At 37.9% G+C, this 26,587-nt stretch overlaps 1 protein-coding gene and 1 long non-coding RNA gene across 3 annotated transcripts in view; one reads left to right on the plus strand and one right to left on the minus strand.

Annotated features, from left to right (window-relative positions):
- LOC125483199 overlaps positions 1-26,587 on the plus strand; it is a 53,739-nt gene that overhangs the window by 6,966 nt on the left and 20,186 nt on the right. The window contains exons 2-4 of one of the 2 annotated variants that reach the window (XR_007262158.1): positions 5,588-5,681; positions 19,389-19,525; positions 20,436-20,555. This is a non-coding gene — a long non-coding RNA (uncharacterized LOC125483199). The remainder of the gene's footprint in view (positions 1-5,587; positions 5,682-19,388; positions 19,526-20,435; positions 20,556-26,587) is intronic. The other variant, XR_007262157.1, reaches the window with a different exon arrangement.
- mdn1 (midasin AAA ATPase 1) overlaps positions 1-26,587 on the minus strand; it is a 184,099-nt gene that overhangs the window by 2,361 nt on the left and 155,151 nt on the right. The window contains exons 83-99 of the mRNA XM_048597433.1: positions 25,823-25,984; positions 24,542-24,679; positions 23,275-23,413; positions 21,184-21,359; positions 20,308-20,454; positions 19,417-19,558; positions 18,417-18,742; positions 17,685-17,837; positions 15,704-15,805; positions 13,122-13,323; positions 12,819-12,986; positions 10,713-10,873; positions 9,596-9,685; positions 6,288-6,403; positions 4,389-4,563; positions 2,719-2,792; positions 152-266 (exon numbers count right to left, since the gene is read on the minus strand). Coding sequence (XP_048453390.1) covers positions 152-266; positions 2,719-2,792; positions 4,389-4,563; positions 6,288-6,403; positions 9,596-9,685; positions 10,713-10,873; positions 12,819-12,986; positions 13,122-13,323; positions 15,704-15,805; positions 17,685-17,837; positions 18,417-18,742; positions 19,417-19,558; positions 20,308-20,454; positions 21,184-21,359; positions 23,275-23,413; positions 24,542-24,679; positions 25,823-25,984 — 2,586 coding nt within the window. The remainder of the gene's footprint in view (positions 1-151; positions 267-2,718; positions 2,793-4,388; positions 4,564-6,287; positions 6,404-9,595; positions 9,686-10,712; positions 10,874-12,818; positions 12,987-13,121; positions 13,324-15,703; positions 15,806-17,684; positions 17,838-18,416; positions 18,743-19,416; positions 19,559-20,307; positions 20,455-21,183; positions 21,360-23,274; positions 23,414-24,541; positions 24,680-25,822; positions 25,985-26,587) is intronic.

Here is a 26,587-nt window from a genome sequence, read left to right on the forward strand (position 1 = left end):
AGTGCTGAGGAGGCAAAACAAGTTATTATTACTTTGTAACAATTTAGACTGTGCTACATCCTCCATATAAAACTTAAATAAACACAAACACACACTTTTGCTTAGCATACATTGCTTCTTGTAAACAATTACTATTAGTATGAGCACCAACCTGAGCTATCTTAGTTTTCTTCTGTTGGAACTGACAGCTCCTCAGTATTCTTGCTCCTGACCGATCATTGAATTGCTCATGGAATGGATGCAGCAACTGGACATTCTCTCCAAAGCTAACAATTGACAAGAGGATGGAAGTTAGTTAACAAGAATGTTAACAAGGACAGTGTAAACATGCAAGAAAATTGACAACCATGAACACAACTTTGGTGAGACAGCAAATAACATGGTACCAGAATGTGTCAAATAACAGCACTGAAGTCTCTCAAGAAATAGCAAGTATGTTTAAAAAGAAACACCCGACACTCTGTCAAAATCAAGATCAGAACAAACATGAAAATCATAAGACATAATGAAACGGGATAGATTTTTCATGGTAATGGTAGGTTACAAGAAATCTGTAACATTTATAGGTGCATATGCAACATACAAATGTTGGACTTTGGTTTTGAGTTTCCACTAGGCTGTACTGTTATTTTGCATGCAATTCATTTGAAAGTTGGCAAAACATCTGCAAAATATTGGGGATTTCAAGTACAAATCAAGACCTTCAAGTTTTTGTGCCAATTTAAAAGATATTATGCTGGGAAACCAGCCCGACCCACATAATCAAAGATACGAACCAGAGTCAACAATAGGCCACTGCGTCCCAACAGCGTGCTTGGCCAATCAATAAGAACATGGCTGATTTGATTTTAACATTAACTCTATGCTGTTGCATATTCCCGATAATCTTTCACCCCCTTGGTAATCAAGAACCTAGCTAACTCTGGCTTAAAAATATTTAAAGATTTAGCATCCACTGCCTTTCAAGAAGCAAATTCTAAAGACACTCGGACCTCAGGAAAAAAACGTTTCTTCATTTGTTTCAACTGGGTGCCTCCTTATTTTTAAACTATGACCCCCTAGTTTTAGACTCTCCTGCAAGAGGAAACATGCTTTCATCAGCCACCCGGTCAAGTCCCCTCAGGATCTTATATGTTTCAATTAAGTCACCTCTGACTCTTCTAAACTCCAGAAGATATTGGCCTAGTCTGTCCAGCCTTTCCACATAAGGCAACCCGCTCAGTCCAGGTATTCGTCTAATAAACTGTCTCTGAATTGCTTCCATCACAATAAATCCTTCCATAAGTATGGTGACCAGTACTGCAAACAGATGTGGTCTCACCAATACCCTGTACTACTTAAGCATAACTTCCATTCTCTTGCATCGATTATCCTCACAATATAAGATATCATATTAGCTTTCCTGATTACTTGCTGCACCTGCATATGAGCCATCTGTGGCAGATCTCGTTCCAATATATAACCGTCTAGATAATATGTTTCTTTTTTATTCATTCTGCCAAAATGGACAATTGGACTTTTTCATGTTGCACTTCATTTGCCAGATTATCGTGCAGGTTTGCATTAATTGTGTCTGTTTGAGGGACTTTGAAGAGACTCTTAAAATGTATGTTTTTATTTAAAGTGCAATGGCACTAATAGGCATCTTTCCAAAGCACCAATAGATGTCTGCTAAGAAACTGACAACTGCGTACTAATGAAGTGAATAAATTGGTCTGTATTGATATTTTGAGATCATTTTGAGTTATTTAAAATCAGATTACTCAAAAGGTAATGAACAATATATTCAGCTAAAATGATTACTTTAAGTGATAAATCAATTTAGTTGTATTACTAAATAGAGTAAAATTGACAAATATACACTGATTGGAACCAGTGCCAGATGGATCTCATTGACTATGAGATCCATGATTGGCCCAGGTTAACAACTCCAATCAGGGAACCCTAGCTGACAGATATAAACAGGAGATTCAGAGTCTCTTCATTATAGGGACTGGGTCAGAGCTTGTGTCCTGTACACATGTAAACAAAGGGTGACTTGGTGACAGGATATCTGCTTCCTTGGAATTATTTCAAAATACTTCTTAGTGCATGAATAAAGCAATAACAATTCTGAAGTACAATTCAATTGAGATGGTTTACAAACTATATTTTTAATGCAAAGCAATTTGAGCAAGAAACTTGAACCATAAAGTCAATTTTAAAAAATTAACTACTTTGACCACAGTTTGGACTCAGATTTGTACTTGTGTCCAAAGAAGAAACTAAATATCCAAGGCAGAAGCCTACTCAAAAACGTGTTCTAGCGTCCTAGACCATATAAAACACATAGTTCTCTCATTATCATCACCTGTCAGAGATTTAACATAGAGCATTAAGACTTGATTTTTGAGACAAAAGAAAATAATTTACAAGTAATCTGTAACATTAAAATGCTGCAAATGATGCAGGGAGGATGAGCACTGTTACTCTCAGAAGTCATCATACATAAAAACATAATAGACATATCCCTACAATGTAGTATTCAATACACCCTTAACAAGGGGATTAAATCACCACCTTTTACTAGTCCAATTAAAAATGTTGTTATCAACCTGAAAAAAGTCAACTGTCTTTTGAGATGGGGTGTAACCAGTAATTTCTGTTTTTAATGTCTTCAATAAGTTACAAGTACAAATGCCTGTTGACATCAACCACCTTGTTTTCATTTATGCTTACCTACACACGGCAACCTGTCCCACCTCTAGAAGTGACAGTGAATTTCCAATCACAGCCAATGATTCAAAGGCTAGCTACAAGAAATAAAAACAAACACACGAGCATGTTAGGATATTCGTGGAGTTGGTCAAACTAACTTGGCAATTCAAAACTCCAAAATAAATCAAGAAATTGAAGCATTTTACAAAAGCTTGATTCTAATTGTCCCTCGTGGAACCTAACTTTATTTGCAGAGAATCCATTGCATTTGTGTCTATAATGAACGATGGCGGCATTTTTGATCAAGTCAGAATTACAGTTGAACAATAACTTATCCATACAGTTATAAATTTCTTTTCCAGACCTTTATTGGATAGCTATCAGGCATGGAAACACTGGTCAATTTTGCATCTATTTAATCTTGCTACTAACAGCACCACACTTGTGCAACCATAGAGCAGATGAGCTAATACAACACAAATCAAAGATCAAATCTTGACATTTTCCTGGCAGCTTTACTTCAATATCACACCGGTTACTAACCCAGCTATTAGGAGGAACAAACTGCTGATCTACCTTACGTAAATATTATATCATTTTTTTTCTTTGGACAGAATATCCAAAACAGCTGCTTTACTGGACATGGCAGCAGGAATATTTAAATGTATGGAGGCAGTTTCAAAAGGGGCCAAGAAATGTGCTTTAAATTAAGGAAACATGGTATTCCATGTGATAAACAGTGTATATATTATGTATACCATATACACTCAAGTAAAAGTTGACCTCATGTAAAAGTCAACCCTAGTTCATCACAGATAATGGATCAACATTTGAGAGTCAAGGTATTATCCTGTACATAAATGTTATGATGAGGAAATGATCAGTGAGACTGCATAAGAGTCAAATGCCTGACCACTTTTCTTTACCAGAAATAAAGGCTTAAAACGTTAGATTGAAAACTGAAACAACAGTAGACGAGAGAAAACAACGAAAATGGAAAAAAGTTTAAGATGCACCAGGTCAGAGTCAGGCACTCGTGGAATACAGTCATATACCTAGTTGAGGTTTTGAAACTTCTTCATCATTTTGTGTAAAAATGCTCTCCAGAGAAAACAAAAAATATACAGCAGCATTTAAACTGAAAGTCATTGATGATTATGAAGCTTTATTCGGTGCTGAAGATGTCAAACAGTGTGATTTTACAGGATTTTAATGAACTTTTGTAATTGAAATGCTTAAGATATACCACGTAATTGTAATTTAAAGGCGTATTATATTTCTACTTCACTTTTTGTATGTATAAATAAAAGCTTACTAATTCACTTTTGTATCATTGTCTTTATCCAGTAATTACCATAATTCATTGTGTTTTTTTTACTTTATTCACTTAGAGATTAATTGGGCTTTTGCTAATGATATGGTATTTTGGACTGTAGCATGAATTTCAGCCCCTCAAAAGTAGTATCCATATAATAGTCAACCCCATAAATTTAACCTTAAAAATAGTCATAAAAAATCTCAACTTTTACATGAGTATATGCAGTATATTTACAGTCAAATGCTATGGGTGGAAATGAATTTGAAAGAATCTGTACTACTATAGGTCACAGGTCATTAAATTCTCTGAACTCATGAATGTCTGATTCTGTTTGCAATTCTGCAACTTCACATTTAACTTTCTAACAACATACCTGTTTGGAATGATTGTCAACCATACTAGAAGAATCATCAATAGCCAGACAAATCTGATACTGCCGCTTGCTTGGTTTTGTTCTGCGAAGCCAGATTTTATCTTTACGAAATTGGCTGGCAATGTAGGGAATGACCTTTCGCATGTTTAATCGCTTTCCAGTTCGATAATCACCTCTGTGTACAAACATTTGTAAGTGGGGAAAAAGACATAATTATGCCACTTTATTCCTCTCAAAATTTTAATGAACAATAAACGAAATTAAAATAGTACTGACAGATCTCTGTAAAATAAAGGAACTGTTTTATATGACTATTGTTCGACAGATGTCACATACCCAGCTATCCATGATCTTTTATACGTATAAATAACTAGGCTCTGGTGATTTCTATGGAATGAGTTCCATCTATTCTGACATTAATTTAAATCTAGTGCCTAGTCAAGGGACTCAGCAGATGTCAAGCAATAGTAATGTCAGAAAACAAAATAAACAGCATCTTGCATTGAAGAATTCTCTTAGACAGCAAACCAGAAAGAAAAAAAAGCAGACTATGATTTACTTCCTATACATTTTAGAGAACAAGATACAACTGGAGTATATGTAGATACTGTGTAGTGTTTGTAACACGGTCAGCCAGGTGTACCTCACAGAATGAGTTCCCTGATTGGGGCTGTTGATGTAGTCCAATCAATCAGGGAGCCCTGGCTGACAGATAAGAACAAGTGTTCAGACATCCTGTTCACTCAGAGAACTGGCTCTGAGGGAATTGGATCAGTGTCAAGAACTGTCCATGTGTAAATAAAGGGTGACTTGGTTACTGGGGATACTGGCCTCTGTGGAGTTATTTTGAACTGAAATATCAAAAAAAAAAATCACCCAATTTAAAATTTAAAAAATATAAAGTTAGTTCTCCAGTTTCAGCAAAGTTATTCAGAAGTAAATGTAACTTATTATGTCATTAAAACCCCAGTTACACTTCTTTTTTGTAGGGAAGTGTAACTCTTAGGGGATTTTACACAGCATCTTCACAGCACAAAAGTGGAATTTAATCAGTTCAATGACTTAATAAAGATTGCTGTCATCACTGACAGTAACTTCTGAATTTCATGTTTAATTATACATATGAAGATGGCAGAGGTTGCTATTGATTTCACAGGATAATATAGCAAATGCTGACACTTCTGTTGTCATTATAACAGAATTTGGACCAACTGACTGGACAAATCACTTCCTTTAAATCAAGCAAAGGACTTGGTGGCCACCTAGAGAAACTGAATGGATTCTCACTGAGAGGTAATATCAAACTTCAATCTTGGTCCAGATGTTTAACAATGTAATGGGTAACAAAAGACAAATTAAATAGAAGTGAGTAATGTTACTTCAGTTGAATAAATTAGTGGAAAGCACGAATGCTGTACACAAAACAATAGCTCCTTGGGTCTTTTATAAAATGAAATCTCTATTTAACAAATACACAGTGGAAGCTCTATTCTGGAGATTTATCTTAAACACGAAGGGTTAGTCTCTTCGAGTACCTATATCATCATACACTATAATCTATGAGAGAAAGCAGGAATGGGAATCATTTAAAGTTACATTCTGAAACCTTTTAATTTGAGAAATAAAGCATTGTCCTGTAAGAATTAAAGACACTAAATAATAATTATCAGGGTCTACTCCACACTTGCTTTGGTGTTTGAGAAATCCACATCTGCGGTCCACAAAAGATCAGGAGGAGGAAAAGCTAATTACAATTTTAGAACTAATTTTAGATTCTAATTCGATCATCTGTAATCTTAAATTGCTTATCATCAGTTATGTTGATTCCATTATTACCCTGTGACTAAAAACAACCTTGCAATTTCCACATTAACAGAAAACAGTGACGAGTACACTGACCTGAGTTTAGCTGCCTGGGTGGGTTCTAATATAAGCCGAAGCTGTTCACATAGTTGCTGTGACAGGGGAGCTGTCAAGGCCTGGTACTGCTGCCACATCTCAGCAGCAGCTTTCTCCTGATAGTAACAAAAATAAATATGGGAAAAAAGAATCAAGTGTAGTGGGAAAAAAATTCAGCAATTTTGTTCCCAATATTGGCAGGTTATCAGTTCTACAGAATTGGGTTCATATGTGATTGCAGACATGGGAATGTCCTAAGGATCAACAACTCAGTCTTCCATGATATTCCAAACTTTACTGTTAGAATCCAACATTGTAGAACTGGAGGACATTTCAAAAACAAGGGGACTCTTATTCAAGACTGGAATGAGAAGGGTATTTTTTCCCCTCAGAGGTAGTCATGAGTATTGTGCAGGAATGTGGAATTGAGGTCATAGTCTAAATGAATGACAAGAACAGACAGACTGGAGGGATCAAATGGCCTATATTGGCTCCTAATTCACATGATTGTATATCAGAGCATCTATAACAGACATCCCACAAACAATATTTAGAGCTTGAAGATGCAAACTGTAGAACAAACTTCACTTCTGCTACCCATGGTATGCAATGGCACCACAGACTAATAAAAGTGAATTTATAAAAAATTTAAGAACTCAAAACTTTTATGTCTTGTAATTTTGAATTCCTCCAGTTGAGCTGTCATAGAAGAAATCTGCATATTTTGTGGCACAGTGAATGAAAAATCTTTTCAAACAGACAACCAAGTGAAAAATTTTGTTGAACTAATTTATTCTGAACAGTACCATTTACATCTCTCTCCCTACCCTTCCTCTTAAGTGGAGCATTTCAATTTAGTATAGCACCAAATGACCAGCAACCTCCCAAAATTCCCTCTGAGTGGCCAACCTACCCACCAATAGATTCAGGTATGCTTATTGTGATGCAAGTTGTGTGGTTTGTACGTATTTTAATATCAATTATTTTAGAGCTTGGATCTTAAACTAATGGCGTGTGAATTTTAGGGTTTAATGATCGACTTGCAGGCTTTCTGAAGTGGTAATGGGAATTTCTTGGCAGTGGGAGTGTTTCATGAGCAGACAAAGTACACATCGAAAAGCATCACAGTGTGGAGATTGCTTTCAGATAGAAGAATCAAAAATTCATTTTGCTTTGGTGCAAAATTAATAAGCTTGGAAAGTTCCAGGCCCCTCAGAGTTTGCAGAAGTTCTGGTTGAAGTTGGATGTATAAAAGAGTTTCTCCCAGAGAAAGGAGAAAGTTCAAAAAAGTTATGAAATTAGTTACCTCAATGTAAGGGTTTTAGTTTGAAAGTTCCAGATCAGAAGTGTGTGGGTAGAATAGATTATTTGAAGTTAAGAAAATTTAAGCTCAGTTGTGTGACTAATCAAGTAAAACGTTATTAATCTCTCAAAACTGGGAACTGAAAGAAACAAACAGTTACATCTAAAGTACAGATATTATAGAGAAGGTAATGAATTTTCTCCAATATTTGAGTACTATAAAGTGGTGATATTTGGATAGATTGTATTGTATTTTACCATGCTTTATGTAAATGATTTTAATCTGAGATCTGACTTGTCCACTAGTAACATCAGCTAGGATCAGAGCAACGTCAATGGTGATCACGATTACTGGGCTCTATGCTGTTTGGAGCTATTCAACATGAATCAGTGGAAAATGTTAGGCCACACAGTAGGAAGGATGTGGAGGCTTTTCAGAGGATGCAAAAGAGGTTTGTCAGGATTTTGCCTGGATTAGAATGTATTAACTAAAAGGAGAGTTCAGACAAACTTGGACTGATTTGCTAGAGCATTGGAGGCTGAAGGGTGACCTGAAAGAATTATCTGAGAGGCATGGACAGGGTGGACAGTTGGACTATTTTTCCCAGGGTGGAAATATTAAATACTAGAGGGCATTGTTTCAAATAAGAGAGGGAAGGTTTAACGGAAGTGTGTGAGGCAAGTTTTTCCTTTTAAAACATAAGGGTGTTAAGTGCCTGGAACACATTGCCGGGGCAGTGGTAGAAGCAGATAGAATAGCAATGTTTAAGAGGCATTTCGGCGGACATGTGAACAGGCAGGGAGCAGAGGGATACAGATCATGTGCAGGCAAATGGGATCAGTTTAGAATGACATCATGGTCGGCACAGATATGGTGGGCCAAAGGACCTGTTCCTGTGCTGTACTGTTCCTTGTTTTAAGAGCCTACCCTATTTACCTCTCTGTGCCCAAGCTAGCTTAAGCATCCTCTCTAAAAATTGTTTCCGCAAGGAGCTAACTTGGTAGAGAGGGGCTCACATCTAGGACCTAATTATCCACGAGTGGTTGGATGGGGGTTATTGAAGTTAAAGCAGTTACATTACCCTTCAGCTTTCACCAATCTTGAGTTTCAACAACATAACAGTGCTCAATATTTCTATATTTCTTGAAACTTTTCTTGATTGGATTAATTTATTCAGATAATAATTGACCAAAATACATTGGAAGACTGTATTACAGCAGCATACCATGAAAGATGCACTACAGGATCACTGGGAATTCTCAATACACACCTACCTCCCAAATGCTCAGGCAGTTTATGTTTCCAGTGAGTGATTACCTTGTATCTGGAACCCTCTGAGAATGTGCTCCAACTTCTGTGCAACTATACAACTGACATCCTGACTCACTATTGACGACCCGACCTAAAATCCAGCCGTCTCTAGCCGACCCAAAATGACAATCCTGAGCTACCCTAAACCCTCACCCACTCACCTTGCATACTTAAAAGCCTCTCCTTATCTTGCCCAAGTGTCTTATGCCCTTTAAACTCCAGAATACAACAGCTACTACAGTAAAAGGGGGAGGGGGGGGACAGGATTGGCCTCTGGCAGTGATCTTCTGCTGTGTTAGAAAGCTCCCTGAACAAGTATGCTGTGCACTTCTTCAGAGGCCCAAATCAGAAGGTTGGGCCCGAAAAATGGAGATCTAGGAAAGTGGAGGAGAAAAGGAGCAGAGTGGCAATCAGACTGTGATTGTCAGTTGTTGGAACATTTGGCTCATTTGAACACAATAGTGCGTAGAACATGCTAAAAGGGCTGTGATTCGATTTCACTTCCCATCAGTCTTAACATGCTTTAAAAGGGAGAGGAAAAAAAAAGAAATCTGGGGCACATGTCCACAACACATTTTCAAAATGTGCCGTTTTACTGATTAAGAATTTAAAAATGAATCTGCCTTCGGTCTTTAAAATAAAAATCTTCTCCTCCCTTTATTAGACAATTCCTTAATTTTCGTCCTTTGCTTACCTCTTCTGGACTTCCAGACTTCTCATTTCGCCAAGCATCCAGCTGCTCTTCCAGCTGCTTACGTAGTTGTGCTGGGTCAGGAACAACTCTCTGGAAAACAAACTGTGTCCCTTAACTAGAAAATGGTAGAACACAAAGGCATAGCCAAACATACTGGTAGTGATTCATTCGCTACCTGCACCGGATTGCAACCGTGAATTCTCCTTGGTGGTAAAGTGTAAATGTTAAGACCTTATTTGGATTGAACAAGAATGTGTAGGCAAAGGAGTATGCAGGGTTCTCTTCTATTTCCAGAGTCCATTAACTAGTTTGTGGTATACTGCTGTTTTGTAAAATGTGAATATATTTATCTCAGTGACAACTAAATACAGACCATGTGTCACACCATCATTTCCCCACATCTTTTTGATCCCTCTGCGTGCTCACCATTTGCCAATGGGTTCACAAAAAGCAGCTGCAATGAGGTTGATGCCTAATCCAATACCCAAAACCACCTGAATTTCCCTCATGCCAAGGCCATCAATTTCTCAAAGGCTCAGTTTGGTTTAGGAACTCATGGTTGAAAACTATCACTTCAGATTTTTCTCCACATCTTATAGATCAATAATGTACTATGATCCCTTTTCTTCCTAAAGTAATTTATTTAGCAGTATAACATTAAAGTAGCAGCCTGTGCTTTATGCTTATTTGCCATACAATCCAAAACCATGCTCCATCAAATGACCATTATTCAAAAATCTTCTTTTTCAGCTTTATGTTTACGGAATGGAAAGGTGCTAAACTTTTATAAAAATAAAAGCAAAGTACTGTGGATGCTGGAAATGTGAAATGAAAACAAAGTGCTGGAGAAACTCAGCAGGTCTGGCAGTCTCTGCGAAGAGGGAAACCGAGTTAAGCTTAAAGTCCAATGAAAGAAGAAGTATAAAATAATACACAAATATAAAAATATTTGCTTTCCCTGCCGCTTTTGCAACAGCACCAAAATCATTTTCTAGCCCCCTTCATATATGAACCATTACTGCACTTGATATGCTAATTCTGTTTCTCTCTCCACAGACGCTGGTAAACCTGCTGAGTTTCTCCAGCACTTTCTGCTTTTATCTGTAAACTTTCATACTTTTTCAAAGTCCTCAGTTAGCAGATCATGCTTGGTGTGAATGGTAGACTCTCTGCTCCTTTCAGGAATCTCTTCATTTTCTGATTCCGAGTCATCTCTTGCAGCATCCACCTCTTCAGGTTTGGGAAGCTGAAACTCTCCTTCAAGATTGCTGTCGGATCCTGCAAACATACCAGATAGGTTTCAACTGACTTAAAAGTTTAAACTAGATCTTAAAAGCCTTAGATTTTCACAGTTCTTGACAGCCAAAAATAATTTGCAGCCAATGAAGTGGTTTTCAAGAGGAGTTAACAATGTAAAAAAAACCCAATAGCCATTTTGCACACAAACTCATAACAATAAGGCAACACATAAATTAATACGGAACATAGGAACAGGAGTAGGCAGTGCAGCCCCTTAAGCCTGTTTTGCCAACGAGACCAAGGCTGATCTATGGCCTAACTCGATATACCTGCCTTTGGTCCATATGCCTTAATACCTTGCTTAACAAAAATGTATCTATCTCAGGTTCAAAACTAACAACTGATCCAGCATCCACTGCAATTTGTGGAAGAGTTCCAAATATCTACCATCCTTTGTGTGTCGAATTGCTTCTTAACATCTCTCCTGAACAATCTGTCCCTGATTCTCAGACCATGCCTCCTAGTTCTAGAAACCCCAACCAGTGGAATTAGTTTATCTTTATCTTCCCTGTTTTTTCCTGTTAATATCTTGGAGACTTCGATCAGATTACACCTTAACTTATTAAATTCTAGAGAAGACAGGCCAAATTTGTGTAATCTCTCCTCATAACTTAACCCCTGAAGTCCAGGTATGATTCTTGTAAACCTATGTTGTACTTCCTCCAAGAACAATATTTTCTTTCTAAAGTGTGGTGCCCAGATCTGCTCCCAGTACTCCAAATGAGGTCTAACTAGGGTTGTGTATAACTGCAATATCACTTATGGATCCTTATGTTCCAGTCCTCTAGTTATAAAGGCCAACATTACATTAGCCTTCTCAATTATTTTTGTACCGTTTATATTTTTAAAGATCTATGGACTTGTATCCCCAAGTCTTGCTAGACATCCACCGAATTTAATGGTCAACGATTATTGAATATTTAACTTCTTTTTCTATTGATGAAATTGACTCATGTTCTGCACATTGGATTTCATACAAAAATGAGATTTTAGGAGGAGATTATTGGACAACACCAAAATTGGGCCAGCCAAGTTAGCAACTAACAATGCTCTAAATCCCCAGTTGTCATAATCACTAGTTATAGTTTTAAAAAAAAGCAAATTCATAGTTTCAGTGCAACAATGTCATAGTAACGAATGGAATTAATAGCAGAAATAGGCTATTTGGCCCCTCAAACTTGCTCCACCGTTCAACCAACACAAATGTATTTCCATTGTGACTTAAAAGAGGCGAGCAAAGCTGCACGCAGTATTTGGGATGTACTCTCACCAATGCCTGTGTAATGCAGTGTAACATTCTTTTGTATTTGATTCTTTTTGTAACAAAAGGTAGCATTCCATTAGCTGCCTTAATTACTCGCTGTGACTGCATACTAACTTTATGTCACTCATGCACTGGAACACCTAGAACCCTGTGCACCTCAGAATTCTTCAGTTGTTCTGCTTTTGAGTAGTTCTCTGCTTAAAGAGAACAACTTCACATTTTCCCACTCTGTACTCCATCTGCCAGATTTCTGCCCACTCATTTAACTTATCTATAATCATCTTGTATCTCCTAATAGACTCTTCACAACATACTCTCCTACCTAGCTACGTCATGGTTCATGATTTTCAGTGCATCAGGTCATATCTTGAAATTTGGATGCTGGCTTGTTAGTTTGCATTAAAAGTAAAATAAAATTTGAAATTACAGTGTACAGGCATTCCCCGGGTTGCAAATGGGTTTGGTTCTACAGATCATTTGCAAGTCAGACTGCAATTCAGGACAATGGAAAGCAGCCATTCATAAGTACAGGAAATGTTTATATGTTGGCCCTTTAAATTTTAAACCATGTATGGGATCGGTTTCTAAGTACAAGCATTTGTAAGTTAGATGTTCATAAGTCAGGGACCCCTTGTATACTATAGTTGTGTGTCTAACTACCTGGCGCATTTATAGATGAGAACTTTTTCTCTGGCTTCAGCTCTTGTACATCCACACTTTGCAATTCCTCTTCCTGATCAGTTTCCATTTCAACAGATTCAGTCTCTTCTTTGATCTCCTTTTCCTGTTGTGATCCACTTGGATTTTGTTGCTCTGCTGTGGCTACATCTAAAATGAGCAATTTGTAAGATTAGAATAAGGTGATACATTGTCTCAATCACAAAATGTATTCAAGAGAAAGATGTACATGGAGTCAAAGATTCTCTTTCACTGGTTTCTGAATTTGAATAATTCTGAACTCACCAAATGTTTGAGCATCAAAGGATTCACCGCCTTCTTTGATATGTTCATAAACATCTGCCTCCATCACTTTTTGTTCTGACTGGGCCACGTCCTGTTGGGCCGCAATATTGGCTTCCACCATCTTCAGTCGCTTGCTCACACGTTCATTGTGATCACCCACTGTTCTTTCGGCATCTGTATGACCGGGTTTCCTTTTGTAACTCTTCAGAAAGAGCACAGTTTTAGTTTATTAGAAAGATAACTTGTGTTTCTTACATTGTAAAACATTGTGCAACAAAATTTATCTGGATGCTACTTAATCCAATGGACATGAGGACATATAGGGGAGGGGGTTACTTTAGACACGTATCCAAAGCACAAGGACCACATTTATTCTTTGGATGTAGATTAACAAACGGGAAAAGATTCTGCTTTAAACTAAAGCACTGTGGAAGACGATGTTGCGGATTTAAAACAATGACTTATTGAAATTCACTGTGGGATTATCTACAATGGTACCTTCAAGTAGTGGGGAAGGATGCTAAACATCTCAGATTTGTGTTTGTTTGTTCAAGGGTGCTTTGCCAATTGACAGATTTTTGATTTTTTTTCAACCAGAACCAATTGTGTTGTGTTCAGGAGTGTTCAGCATACTAACAACATTTTGATTGATTCCTGGGTGATTGGCTAGTGTTGTGTCAAGACAGTACAGCAGAAACATCCAGCTTGTAAAATCTCTCCCTTCTGTAAGTGGAGAAAGCTACTGTCTCTCTGCAAAGTCCCCTCTTCAAAGGCAAAGGGGAAAAACCACCTTCAGAGACACTGACATTGAATGAAAGATTCAGAAATTGAGTGTCCACAACCTCACATCCCCAAAGAGTAGAAAGGAATTGGAAGGGACTGAAGGCAATCAATTCATCATTGCCTGTAATCCAGAATGGTGCCAGAACTGTGCTTCACTAACTTTTTTGTTCCTTCCTGCCCATAATGTGTGTGTCTTGCCTGGTCTCTGTGAACTGTTTGCATATGTATGCGAATGTCTTAGAGACCCCTTCCAGAGCTCAACAGAGTGCTGTGTAATTCATTAGTGCAGTCCCAGAGTCCACTATTGCATATGGAAAAATTCAACAGATTTAATTTCCTGCAGTAGGACAACTTGCGTTGTAGCCTGTTAGACCTTCTCCTGCACTATTCAAACAAAAAGAATGGAGAACGGTTTTTCCCACAGGTTACTGCAAGCTAGTAGCGGCAAAGGAAAGGCACTAGGGCATCTGGAGCTTGATGAACAGTATCTAGAATGTATCTTCTGAACCAATGACATGAGAAAATCTGAGAAGTAAATAGAGAAATGACTGGGGATGAGGGGAAAATTCAATGCGCACTCAGGTACTGAAATAACAAGGAGGGAAAAAATATGTTTGGGCTGACAGAAAAGAAACAAACAAGGAATTTAAAAAAAAAAAAAAAAAATCACCATTTTTAAACTCAACAATTTGCTAGAGAAGGGATAAGACTCCACATTTCACCTGGTGCTCACTTTCTGGGCAGAGGGTGGGTGATTGACAGTTACTAACATTTATCAAGCCATTAATGGCACTTGCACTATTTAAACTTATCCCAGATCCAAGTCTTAATGAGCCATTGAAGTGCAAAAGTATGGTAACTTCATGAAACTGAGGGAGAAGTCAAAATCAAGATGACATTTTCAGAAGCTAACAGTGATACAAATTGTCTGGAAACTTGTGACAATCAATTGCTGGCATCTCTCTTCCATGCCATGGGTTCCTGGCTGATTTGGGCATTAAATGGCAGTGTCATTTGGATGACATAGTATTTTTGTAAATTTTCAGTCAATGCCTGTAGTATTTCATTGAAATAGGTCCTGCTATTACCCCAAAATAGTTTGGCAAAACGTAGAAGAACATCAAAAAAAGATTAAGCACAGTGGTGGAACAGTGAAACTGCAGATTGAAAAAAAACATTGGAAATCACAGGTCAGACAGCATCCATGGAGAGAGAACAAGCTAACATTTCGAGTCGAGATGATTCTTCATCAGAGCTGATGAAGAGTCATCTAGACTTGAAACATTAGCTCGCTCTCTCTCCATGGATGCTGCCTGACCTGTTGTGATTTCCAGCATGTTTTGTTTTCAGTACAGATACCAATATCTGAGTATTTTGCTCCTACATTGTGAAAATGAAGACTTGTTTTTGAACAAACCTAAAAAATTTATGGTTAACATGCAAACTTCATAGCCGATTAATAAGTACTAAATTGCATTTATAGTTGGAACAAAAACAGAAGTTGCTGGAAAAGCTCAGCAGGTCTGGCTGCACCTGTGAAAAAACAATCAGAGTTAATGTTTCGGGTCTGGTGACCCTTCCTCAGCATCCGCAGTTTTTATTTTGCATTTATAGTTGCTTGGTTAGAGATAACAGGCAATCAAAATAAGTGCTCAAAGCTCCTGCTGTAATTGAAAACATACAGAAGTAAAGCTACAAAAACATACAACTACATAACATAAAAAAGTAAGCATAAAAGTACAACATCTACATGTTTGTCAAAACAAAATGTTTCCCATCAGTGGAACTGTGGTTTTTACCTGCGTTTTGTCCAGGGATTGTTTTTGAGATGCAACCCTCGCCATCAGTTTGGACTCGTGACCCTCGGACTGGTTCGCATCTGCAGCCCCGCTTCCTTGTTCCTGCAAAATCCAACATAAAATAAATTGTGGGCTGGATATCAGAACCACAACCATTGCTGTATGGGACAGTGTTTTTATTGGGAGAGGTATATTTTATGGTTTTAGATCAGGTTAGTTTCATCAGTAAAATACACCTCTCCCAATAGACAACTCAACATTCTGAGATTTATGATTTTATTTCCATGAAGTTTCTCAATTTCTTGTCCAAATCTTTTAGCGTGCTGAGAGATAATTTAAAATAATGATCGAAACTCAGAAGAATAAGCATTGGAAACAGACTAGTCACAATAAAGCCGAGGCAGGAGGAAGCACCTGGCTTTCATCCTCTAAATTAAATTTAAGGATAATACTACTTCCTTAGAAAGTTCGATAACTCCATTAACAGAGTAATTACTTGCCAAAAAGCATGTTGCAATTAATGGCATTAGATGATATTTTAACAGCGTTAACATTCACTTACTTATCACTTCTCATCAGGGCACAATTTTTCTTTATCCCCCACATAAACCTTGATTCTCTTACTGGTTGAAAAATCAGTCTGTCTCGGCCTTGAATATTCTTAACAACCCAGCCTTTACAACCTCCATAGAAAACAATTTAACAGGTTCACTCTCTTCTGAAAATAACTACCCTCCTCATCTGTCATAACTAGGTAACTTCTTGGAGATTAACGTCTGCTTCAAGAGTCTGCCATAAGGGGAAATATCCTTTCTGCATCTACCTTGTCAAATCCCCAAGAATCTTGAATGTTTCAGTAAGGTAGTCTCTCACTCTTCCATGTTCCATCGAGTACAGGCGTGATCTACTCAACCTTCCCTCACAAACTAGCTCCTCCATAGCTGGGACCAAGCTAGTGAAATTTCACTGGACTGCTTCCATTGCCAATATATCGTCCTGAAGATAAAGGGGACTTAGACAGTTCACAGTATTCCAGGTGTGGTCTAATTAGTGCCTTGTAAAGTTTTAGCAAGACGTCCCTATTTTAATATTCCATTCTCTTTGGAATAAAGGCCTATATTCCATTTTTCTGATAGCATTTTGTGATTTATGCACGAGGATCCCCAAATCCCTCTGTGCTGCAGCTTTCTCCAATTAAATAATATTCAGATCCTCTATTCTTTCTACCACAGTGCACACCCTTATATTCTTGTTACTTTCCATGCACCATTTTTTTATCCCCTCACTTGTATCTCTTCATAGGCTTATTTTGCTATCCTCACCATTTGTCTTTCCACCTATTTTCGTGCATTCTATAAACTTGGCAATGGTATGTTCACTCCCTTCATCCACGTCATTAATAATGTAATGTGCATAATTCTGGTCCCAGCACTGATCCACATTGCACACCACGAGTCACAGGTTGCTATCCTTATCCCAATTCTTCCATTAGTTAATCAATCCTCTAACGATGCTAATAAACCACCTTTAACACCATAGGCTCTTATTTTAAGTAGCCTTTTGTGCAGTACCTTATCAAACACCTTTCTGAAATCCAGACATATCACTTACACTGGTTACCCTTTATCTATCCTGCTTGTTACCTCCTCAAAAGAATTACTAATTGCCAATGCACCATCTGAGTTTTCTTCCTGGCAAGCTAGTCACCTGTTGGGCCATGGCCCGTGTACATGAATTAACCTTCTTTAGGCACAGACAAAACAGAGGATGAGGATTGATAATGAAGTGAAGTAGGTTTCTCAATTAGGGCAGTTCAGCTTAAAAATGCCCATCATAAAAGTGTAGATGGGAAAGATTCTATTTAATAAATTAAAGAGGACACAAAGACTTTTGGAAGTTTGAGAATGCGTGTTTTTTACTTGCATTGACAAAGATGCATATAGCATTTCACTCATTCCTTGACTAAATAATCTAATTGTACCTCCTCAGCTTTGTCCTTCTCTGATGCAGATCCAGCTAATTCCACGGCTGTATCACTCTGAAGGTTCTCCTCACCGGTCTTCCCTTCAGCCTCATGCTCTATTCGTTGCTCAGTCTGAGGAACACCCTGGTCATCTTGTGTGTCCTCATCCACCTGAAATCAAAATCATGGTGATAATATGGAACCTAACTTCCAACGTGATGAGAACAAGTAATTTTACAAAATAGTGAGGCGGTCTCAAAGAAAAAACATTAATTACTAGAAGATTAATTCATATATTTTCAACTATGTTCAGCTGCATTGTGGGACAGACCAAGAACAGACCAATACCACATCAATCAGTGGTTTCACAGTGCAATGTATTACTCACACAAAACCAGCTGCAGCACAAGGCCAGGCACAGCATCTACTACATCTTCAAATCAGGCATTACTTAATGAAACATCAGCATGGAGCTTTGTGCATGCCAAACATGTAATAGCTAGGGCTGATTAATGCCACAACTAATAGACCAAAGATCCTGTTGACAATGGTTGTTTGAGAATCAGGTCACTGATATGGAGGAGCATGTTGCATGAATACTGCCCTGGAGAATTAACATTGACTTTTGCATCCTGAACTGAGGCTCAAGACCTAGAACCTTCTGGCACAGGAGTGTGTGATACATGAGCCACGACTTTCCATTTCTCCCTACACTGCTAAATAAGCAAAGAAAAGAGTGAAATGACATACTTTTGGCTGTTGCCCCTCATTGCAGAGAGCTTCTTGGTCTTTCTTGGCAGGTGCTCTCTGGTCATCTTCTTCTGGCTTCTGTTGGTCTATGTCCTCAGCATCACCTTCTTCCCCATTATCCTGATCTTCCCCAATATCTTCTTCCTTGCCCTCCCTCTGTTCGTCGGCTTTCCCCTCATTTTCCTTATCCATTTGAGGATCTTGTTCTTGTTCTTGCTCAGCATGCTCCTCTTCTGTCTCAGCAGTCTCCTCCATTGTCTCATTAGCATCTGGACTTTTCTCTTGGAAATCTCTTAGTTTTTCCTCTATATCAAAGGGATTATCTCCTTTAAAGATGTATAAAAAGGGTTAGTGAAAATTAGACACACAGAACCTGCAATTTTGCAAATAGATAAATATTAGGACAGTAGCCTTTAAAATTGGTGTAAGCAGGAGAGAAAAACCATGGATTAAACAATAGAAGAACAGACCAAATACAAAATTTATGATTCTTCCAAGAAGTTTAAGTCTTAAAACCGGTTTTCTTCAATACGAAGGCTACAGGTTAGCATCAAGTGGAACAGCAAGTAGATTTCCTAGATCTTTTCAATGGATGAGGAATGAGTGTGAAGATACAGAAGTTTTTATGATGTGGGTTCACTATCAAGAGTTCGTATGGAGCTAGGTGCCTTTTAACTGGAAAACAAAAAATACCCCAAATTCTTGTTCTTGATCACTGTTCAGGTGATCCCAGTTGGAAGACAGCATGCAGCTAAACATTGACATTGATTGGCAAGAGTAGAATTATACCCATTAATTGGCATATGAATTATTCATCGCACCCCAGCAAGGAGTCAATGTCTTGAGAAAAGAGAAAGACATGCTGCTCTGCATCACCTGGAATTGAATTTATTCACTAAGCTACCAGAAGGCAAGATAAAGGGTGTCACAATCTATTACTGTAACCTACTAATCTAGAAATTCTTTGCACAGATTACAAAGAAGTGTACAGCCAACTTACCTCCTTCTTCCTGATCCTCATCACTTTTTTCTCCATCTTCGCTTTCCAAATTGAGGTCTTCAGGCAAGTCTAAGGCCTCTGTCTCTGGCTGTTTATCCTGATTGCCTTGGTAAGGATCTACTTCATTTTCATCATATTCACGCTAATGTAAAGAATAGATTAGTAAACTCCTGTCAGACTAGCATGTCAAATTTGTCATGTCACCAATAAAATCACTGGTGCAGGCACATGTTTATTCTGCATGGACTACATCAATGTGACAATATCCAAGTGAGATAATGTAACATTATAGTGACTTGTATCTTCCATTTTGTGAAGAATGTTTTATGCGAACATATTGCACTACTAATGAGATCCATATTGTTATCTAGATGATCAATACTTTTTAAAAGTAAAAATTTTATTTCTGTGATGTCTGATGACTTACTTTTTGTCTTTGGAAAAAGAATTTCACCCTGCATTTGGACTATAGGTGGGCCCCGATTTAAGGAAGTTCAACTTACCAATGTTCGTACTTACAAACGTGATCCTATATTAACAATCAATCTGGCATGTTCACCTGTACTTACAAACAGCTATTTTATATTGTATTTTGATTTGGATTGCAAATCAACTTAAAACGTACTCAGGAGCTGAACCCATTCATAACCTGGGGACGGTCTGTAGTTCCACTTCACACAATAATGCAAACTTTAAACGAAAATAAGGTGTTTGTATTCAGGTTTTGTCTGTTCCTTGCCCAATAACTCAGAATCTCCCACAATTTGAAGGACTTCAGAAGTGAACTTGGGGCTTTGCCAGTCACTGGTCTAGCCGGCTCATAAATCAAACATTTTGGTCCTTGTGCTCATATCCATAGTGGAGACGTTTTGGGAAAATAGACATTAATACCTCATCCAATTGCTCATGAATTTTCTCTCTGCCTTCTTCTTCCCCTCTCTCCTCCTCCTTCTCTTGCTCCTCCTGTCTCTTTTTGTCATTCTCACTTTCATTTGCTACATCCATGTTGTCATCTTTAGCAACGAGTTCAGACTTCTCCTGTGGATAGAAAACCAGTTGAAGCATACGTTACTAAGACAACTTCCAGATGGAACCGATCAACTAACCCAAGTGAAGAGCTCCTCCAAAAAAAAACAGAGGTGGGCAGTAGGGGAATATGAAGAGCCAGTGTTTGAAGCTATGCATCTTTTAAATTATCCAATTCATGATACTTGTGTAAATGGTAAAAAAAAAGTGACTGTTAATTGATGACATCACAAGACAAAGAGACCAGTGTCATCATTCCACATGCAAAGGAAACATTTGGAAGTGCAGCCAATTCTGTTTTCTGCTAAAATCTTTCCTGCAAGAATTGATTATTCAGTAATATAGAATACAGATGGGGTCAGAGTTTGTACTTATAACTTGTGGCTGCTTCATAAGTCAACATTTTCAGGAATAGCAAGACATTCCCTGTCATTTCTTCGGTTCAGAAAAAGGAATAGAACAAAGGTAAATCAAGGAGTTAAGAACAAGGAAGATAATTATCACCAATTATCTTTTTCACCCCAAATCCTGGTATGGTAAAAGGAAAATGAAACAAAGAGAAAAGTCTACATGTTAAGTGTTCAGTGAGCATTTGTCTTCAGTACAAATGGAAACAAAGATGACTGAACTATTCATTGTTGCAATCTCAACTGCTTTCACAATGAATAAATGTATTTAGAACTGAAGTTACTTAATTAAAAGTGAACTTCACAGATTTTTTTAAAACGTTCAGCGTCCTACCACATCCATCCCAGGGCCAGTATCTTCAGCCTCATCATGAACACTATCTTCATCATCATCATCATCCCCCCATAATCTTTCATCTAGTTTGTCAGCCTCCGCATTTTCGAGATCACCCATCTGTTTATCCAGTTCTTCCTCATCACTATCCGATTCCTCATCGTTGTCATCCTCTCCTGTAGAGACAATTCAGCCAATTAAATACAAGACAATAAACATAAGACCATAAGAAATAGGAACAGGAGTAGGTTGTTCTGCCCTTCGAGCCTGCTCTGCCATTCAATAGGATAATGGTTGATCCAAAATTCCTCACAGATTTACTGACCCTGGATTCCCCTACTGATCAAGAACCCACCTCAGCCTTAAATATACATAAGGACTCTGTCCCCGCAGCTCTCTGTGGCAAGACGTTCCAAAGACTCTCAACTTTCCAAAGAAATATCTCCTCATCAGAGAATTAAATTGCCCTTAATTCTGAGACTATGCCCTCTGGTTCCAGACTCTTCCATGAGGGGAAACATCCTGTCAGCATTTACCCAATCAAGCCCCTTAAGAATCCTATATGTTTCAAAGAGATCGTCTATCATTTTTCTAAACTCCAGGAGTAGAATCTCAACCTACTTAACCTTCCTCATTCGACAATCCCTCCATACCGGGGATCATCCTAGTGAACCTTTCAATGAACTGCCTCCAACGGAATTTCTTTCCTTTAATAAGGGGACCAAAATTACTCACAGTACTCTAGATGTGGTCTCATCAATATCTTGTATAGTTGCAGTAAGACTTCTCCACTCTGATACTCCAATCCCCTTGAAATATGGGTCAACATTCCATTAGCCTTACTGACTACCTGCTGCACCTGTGTGCTGGCTTTCTGTGTTTCATGCACAAGTCCCCCCACATCCCTCTGTAACTGGTTGGATGTCATTTGAGAACAAGATAGAACATGGTGGTGGCTACATTAGTTTGTCTCCTGAATCATAGTGATATAATAAAATGGAGACCATTTGGCCCATTACGATTGCAGTGGTTCTCCAAACATTTTAACTCATGCCAATCTCCTATCTTTTCCCCATAATCCTGCACATTATTTAAACAGGTTTACTCGTCCAATCTTTCTTGAATGCCTCAGTTGGATCTGCCTCCACCACACTTCCAGGCAATGTGTTCCATAAACTAATTATTTACTATTAATTAGACCATTCAAAAGAAAAGCAGCTTGTATTCTGATGAATTTAACTTCCTTCTACCATCAAACAGGAACCTATACCCCATGTAGAACATTTAGCAATATTTTTTGGTAAAAATCAGATTTTCTGAAAGATTACGGATGATATTCAAACTTTGTTTTGCACAACAGACACCATGTCACAAATCTCGAGATTAGAGCCACTTCTGAGTTCAGATTTCACCTTCAATTGGCCATCAACAGTAGCCATCCACAACACCATAATTCCATCATGAACTTGATGGTGTTTACAATTAATACATTATTTGCAGTGAACAGATAGAGTCAACATACAACTGGAATAGTTAAGATGCCATAAATTATAAATCCAACAGTTTTACAGAACAGTCAGTTTATCTAATTCGAGCAATGAAACTATTTATTCACAGCACTGTCAAACCTCATGCAAGAAAGATGACAATATAAAACTAGCAAGTTCTCAGGATGCCAAAATCAAACTCCAGCCAGCTTGGTTCCGAACATTTAAAAAAAAGTTCGAGTTACTTTATTGCCTCTTTCCATGTTAGCTTAATAGCAGCAAATGAGATGGGCTCTGTGGCATATGAGGCCACTTTACTGCTGCTGCAATTACAACATTTTATCACACATCAAATGGAATTAGTGCAGAGATCGCTATTTAAAATTAGTAATGTGCACTTTCATGAACATTTCTATTACATTTAAAACTGGAAATGTTAACGGAAAATCACTGCACTGAGAAGTCAAATCTCGACAGTTGCTGCCAGACCTGCTCAGAATTTCCAACATTTTGTTCTCATGTTGGATTTCTAGCGTCTGCAGTTTTTTTTTTTTTTAAAACTGATTAAACAGTGCGTACCTTGAGTTGTCATTCAGCAACTTACCTGGCTCTTTGGTATCTCCATCGTGAAGTTTTCCTTGGAAGTCCTCAGTCATTTCTATGGCATTCTCTTCCTCTTTAATATCAGCCATATTCTCTGTGTCTTCTTGCTTTTTTTGGTCTTTGCAGAAGGTATCTTCCACCTAAAGAAAGGACAAACACATGCATTTTGCTGAGGAATATGAACAGAAGGCATCGAAAAGGAAGACAATAGGACACACAGTACCACAACTTTGCTATTACAGAGATCTCCAATTCTTAAACATTTTCCTCCAACCTTTTCTACCCATGAAGCACCTAACTCGTACCCAACTGTGTCCCAAAAATAATTAAATTTTAAAAAACCCTGATCTCCACAATTAACTTCCACAAAGTTATTAAGTAAGTCGAACTGCTTAGAGAGTCCCCCAAAAGGCATCCACTCTTTAGCAGTGGTCCAGGGAAGTTGAATATTGTCCAGTTTTCTTGAATTGACAAAACTGCAGCCAAACTCAACACCCACCCTCTGCCCAGGACTTTCCAGCAGGATATCACTGGATGGTAAATCACAAGTACAACAACTGGCTGGTTTTCATGTCCTTTGCTCTTTACTTATTTCTGATGTAGTCAATATAAATGAAGAGTATTTCAGGGATCAGAAAGTGAACCTAGAATTTTCTTATCTCACTGAATTATACATTGCTTATTTCAATTGCATCATGGGGATCTCTCACCATCCTCTTCAAACTAGTAACACAAACAATAACAGTGACAACTGAGAAGATGCAGTTGAATGACAAACATATTGCAGTACAAGTACGATGTTGAACGAGCTCACAGAGTGTAGACATTTCATGTTGAGTTTGTAGCATGCTATCAGTTGTTGTGTAGCACCTGCAACTGCACAAGTGCAAAAGCTCAACATGGATTTTAAGTAAAAGGCAGTGGTAATTTTTCCTTTTATAAAACATTGATTAGCTGCTTATTAAAAAGTGGGGCCCTCTGAAAGTAGCAGAAGCAACTAGTGCAAGATTAGAAAGGAGGACATCCAGTACTTCCCAGTCACAATAATGGTTATTTAATTCTTAAATCAGATCCTGAACTACCATTCCCAAGCCCTACAGTGCTTCAGTTTACAATCAGCATAACCAGTAACAATTGTGTCCAAATAAATTTCTTCTCAAGCATTTTCTTCTCTGATCATTTTTCTACAATTGTAACCTCACTTACATAGAATGCCTATTTCTATGAAACCTTAATGTTTTATGTTAAGATGTTGAAAAAACACATACCTGGTCTTCATTTTCAATCCTGTCGCTGACATCCTTCACACCTTCACCTTCTCCAATTCCTCCACTCTCATTATCATGGAATTGGGTTGAACCTTCGCCCATCGCATCCTCCATTAACTCTTCGGGGAGGCAGAATCCCTGCCAAGTAATACCACACTTCATCATATCCTCACCCGAGATTTTTAAAATATTCCTTAAGAGTAAAGTTTAGTCTTGGTCCCTTTCTCTAACCACACCATAAAACAACTGCAAAATGTAATGACATTTTGAGAATAAAATCCCAATTTTGTAATAAACAAAAGTCTCACTTGCATAATACAAAAATATCAAGAAATTGTGGTCAGCAAATTTCTTATACCAAAATGAGGTGAAATCAAAAACCTAAAGATATACTAGATTTTTTTTTTTATAAACAAGCAACTAAACGTGGAAAAGAAATAGTCGAACCTCTACCTTCAATGCACATTTATTGTTTCCCAGTGGTTGACAAAAGTGTCACATTACAATACAAAAAGAAGGAATTCTTGCTAAAACTATATAAAGCACTAGTTAGACAACAACTGGAGTATAGTGAACAGTTTTGGGTCCCTATTTACGGAAGGGCAAACTGGCAATGGAGGTAGTCCTAAGAAGTTTCACTAGGCTGATACCGGATATAGAGGGACTGTCTTATGACGAGAGTTTGAGTAGGTCGGGCCTGTACTTACTGGAGTTTAGAAGATTAAGTGGGGACTATATTTGAAACATACAAGGTTCTTAAGTGACTTGAGATAGAGAATAGATGAAGAAGGTTGTTTTCCCTTGTGGGGAGTCTAGGATCTGAGGGCATAATCTCAGAGTAAGGAGCTGTCCATCTAAGGCAGAGGAGGGGAACAAATTTGTGGAGCTCTTTACCTTAATGGGCTGAAGAGGCAGGGTCATTAAGTATTTTCAAGGCTGTGACAGACAGGTTTTAATCAGTAAGGGAATCAAAGGTTATGGGGCAAAAGGCAAGTAAGTGGAGTTGAGGATTATCAGATCAGCCATGATCTCATTGAACAGTGGAGCAGACTCAATGGGCTGACTTCAATGTTTTATGTAAAGATATTTTTCAGTGGAGAGTGTGTGTGTGCGCAGGAGAATGAGATTTAGAAGGGAGTTAGAGGAGAAAAAAAAAGCTAGAAAGACTATACAGAAAAGGTCATCCTTGACATTTTATAATAGAACATTTTAAAATGAAGAATTAAAAAAAACCTAAACACATTAACTAAGAGTACAAGAAATGTTTATCCTTAACCTTACCTGCACAGCAAGGTCTGTGAATAATTGAGATAAAACGGACAGTAATTTTCCACTGCTCCTATGAGTTGCCATTGAAACAGTTAGGTAGTATAGAACCAACTCGGAGTAGGTCGTCAGCATTGGAAGGAGCTGCACAATCCAATGGCAACTTTGGTTGAATAACTAACGAAGAGAAAGAACAGATAGACAATTGGACTGGAAAACCTACACATGAACCACTACAGCATGAACAGAAACCACTCTTTGCTAAATTAGCAAAATTATAGATACTGAAATTTGAAAAGCAAATTCAGCAGAAACCACACAATCTCTTTACAAATTAGAGTTGATAAAATGGAAACAATAACAAGAACACTATTCTGAGCTCCTAGCTCCTCATCATGCAGATCACAGGGGAAGCTTAGATTAGGCATCTTGACACAATAAATCACTGAGACTGTAAGAAAGTGTGCATCAGTGATTAACACCACCAAGCTACTTGGGAAAAGGGTATTGCCAAGTATTTGCCAATCAAAATCTGGGGATGTAATCCTTCAGTTTTCTTTCCACTTGGGCTTTTCAAAATTCTACTGAGAATAACAAATCTAAACTATATTCAAGTAAAATTATATTAACATAGTACTATTTTAATAAGGTACAGAGCCCTGATCCTATATTTATCCTCTCTCATAAAGCCAAAAGGTATAGCATTGATATGCCAAACCGCAGCAAAATTTCAATAATGTGCCAGAAGAGAACTGTTCTTCGAAAACACAACTACAATCA

This window comes from Rhincodon typus, chromosome 5 (genome assembly GCF_021869965.1).
Source record: "Rhincodon typus isolate 14 chromosome 5, sRhiTyp1.1, whole genome shotgun sequence".
Taxonomy (NCBI): Eukaryota; Metazoa; Chordata; class Chondrichthyes; order Orectolobiformes; family Rhincodontidae; genus Rhincodon; species Rhincodon typus.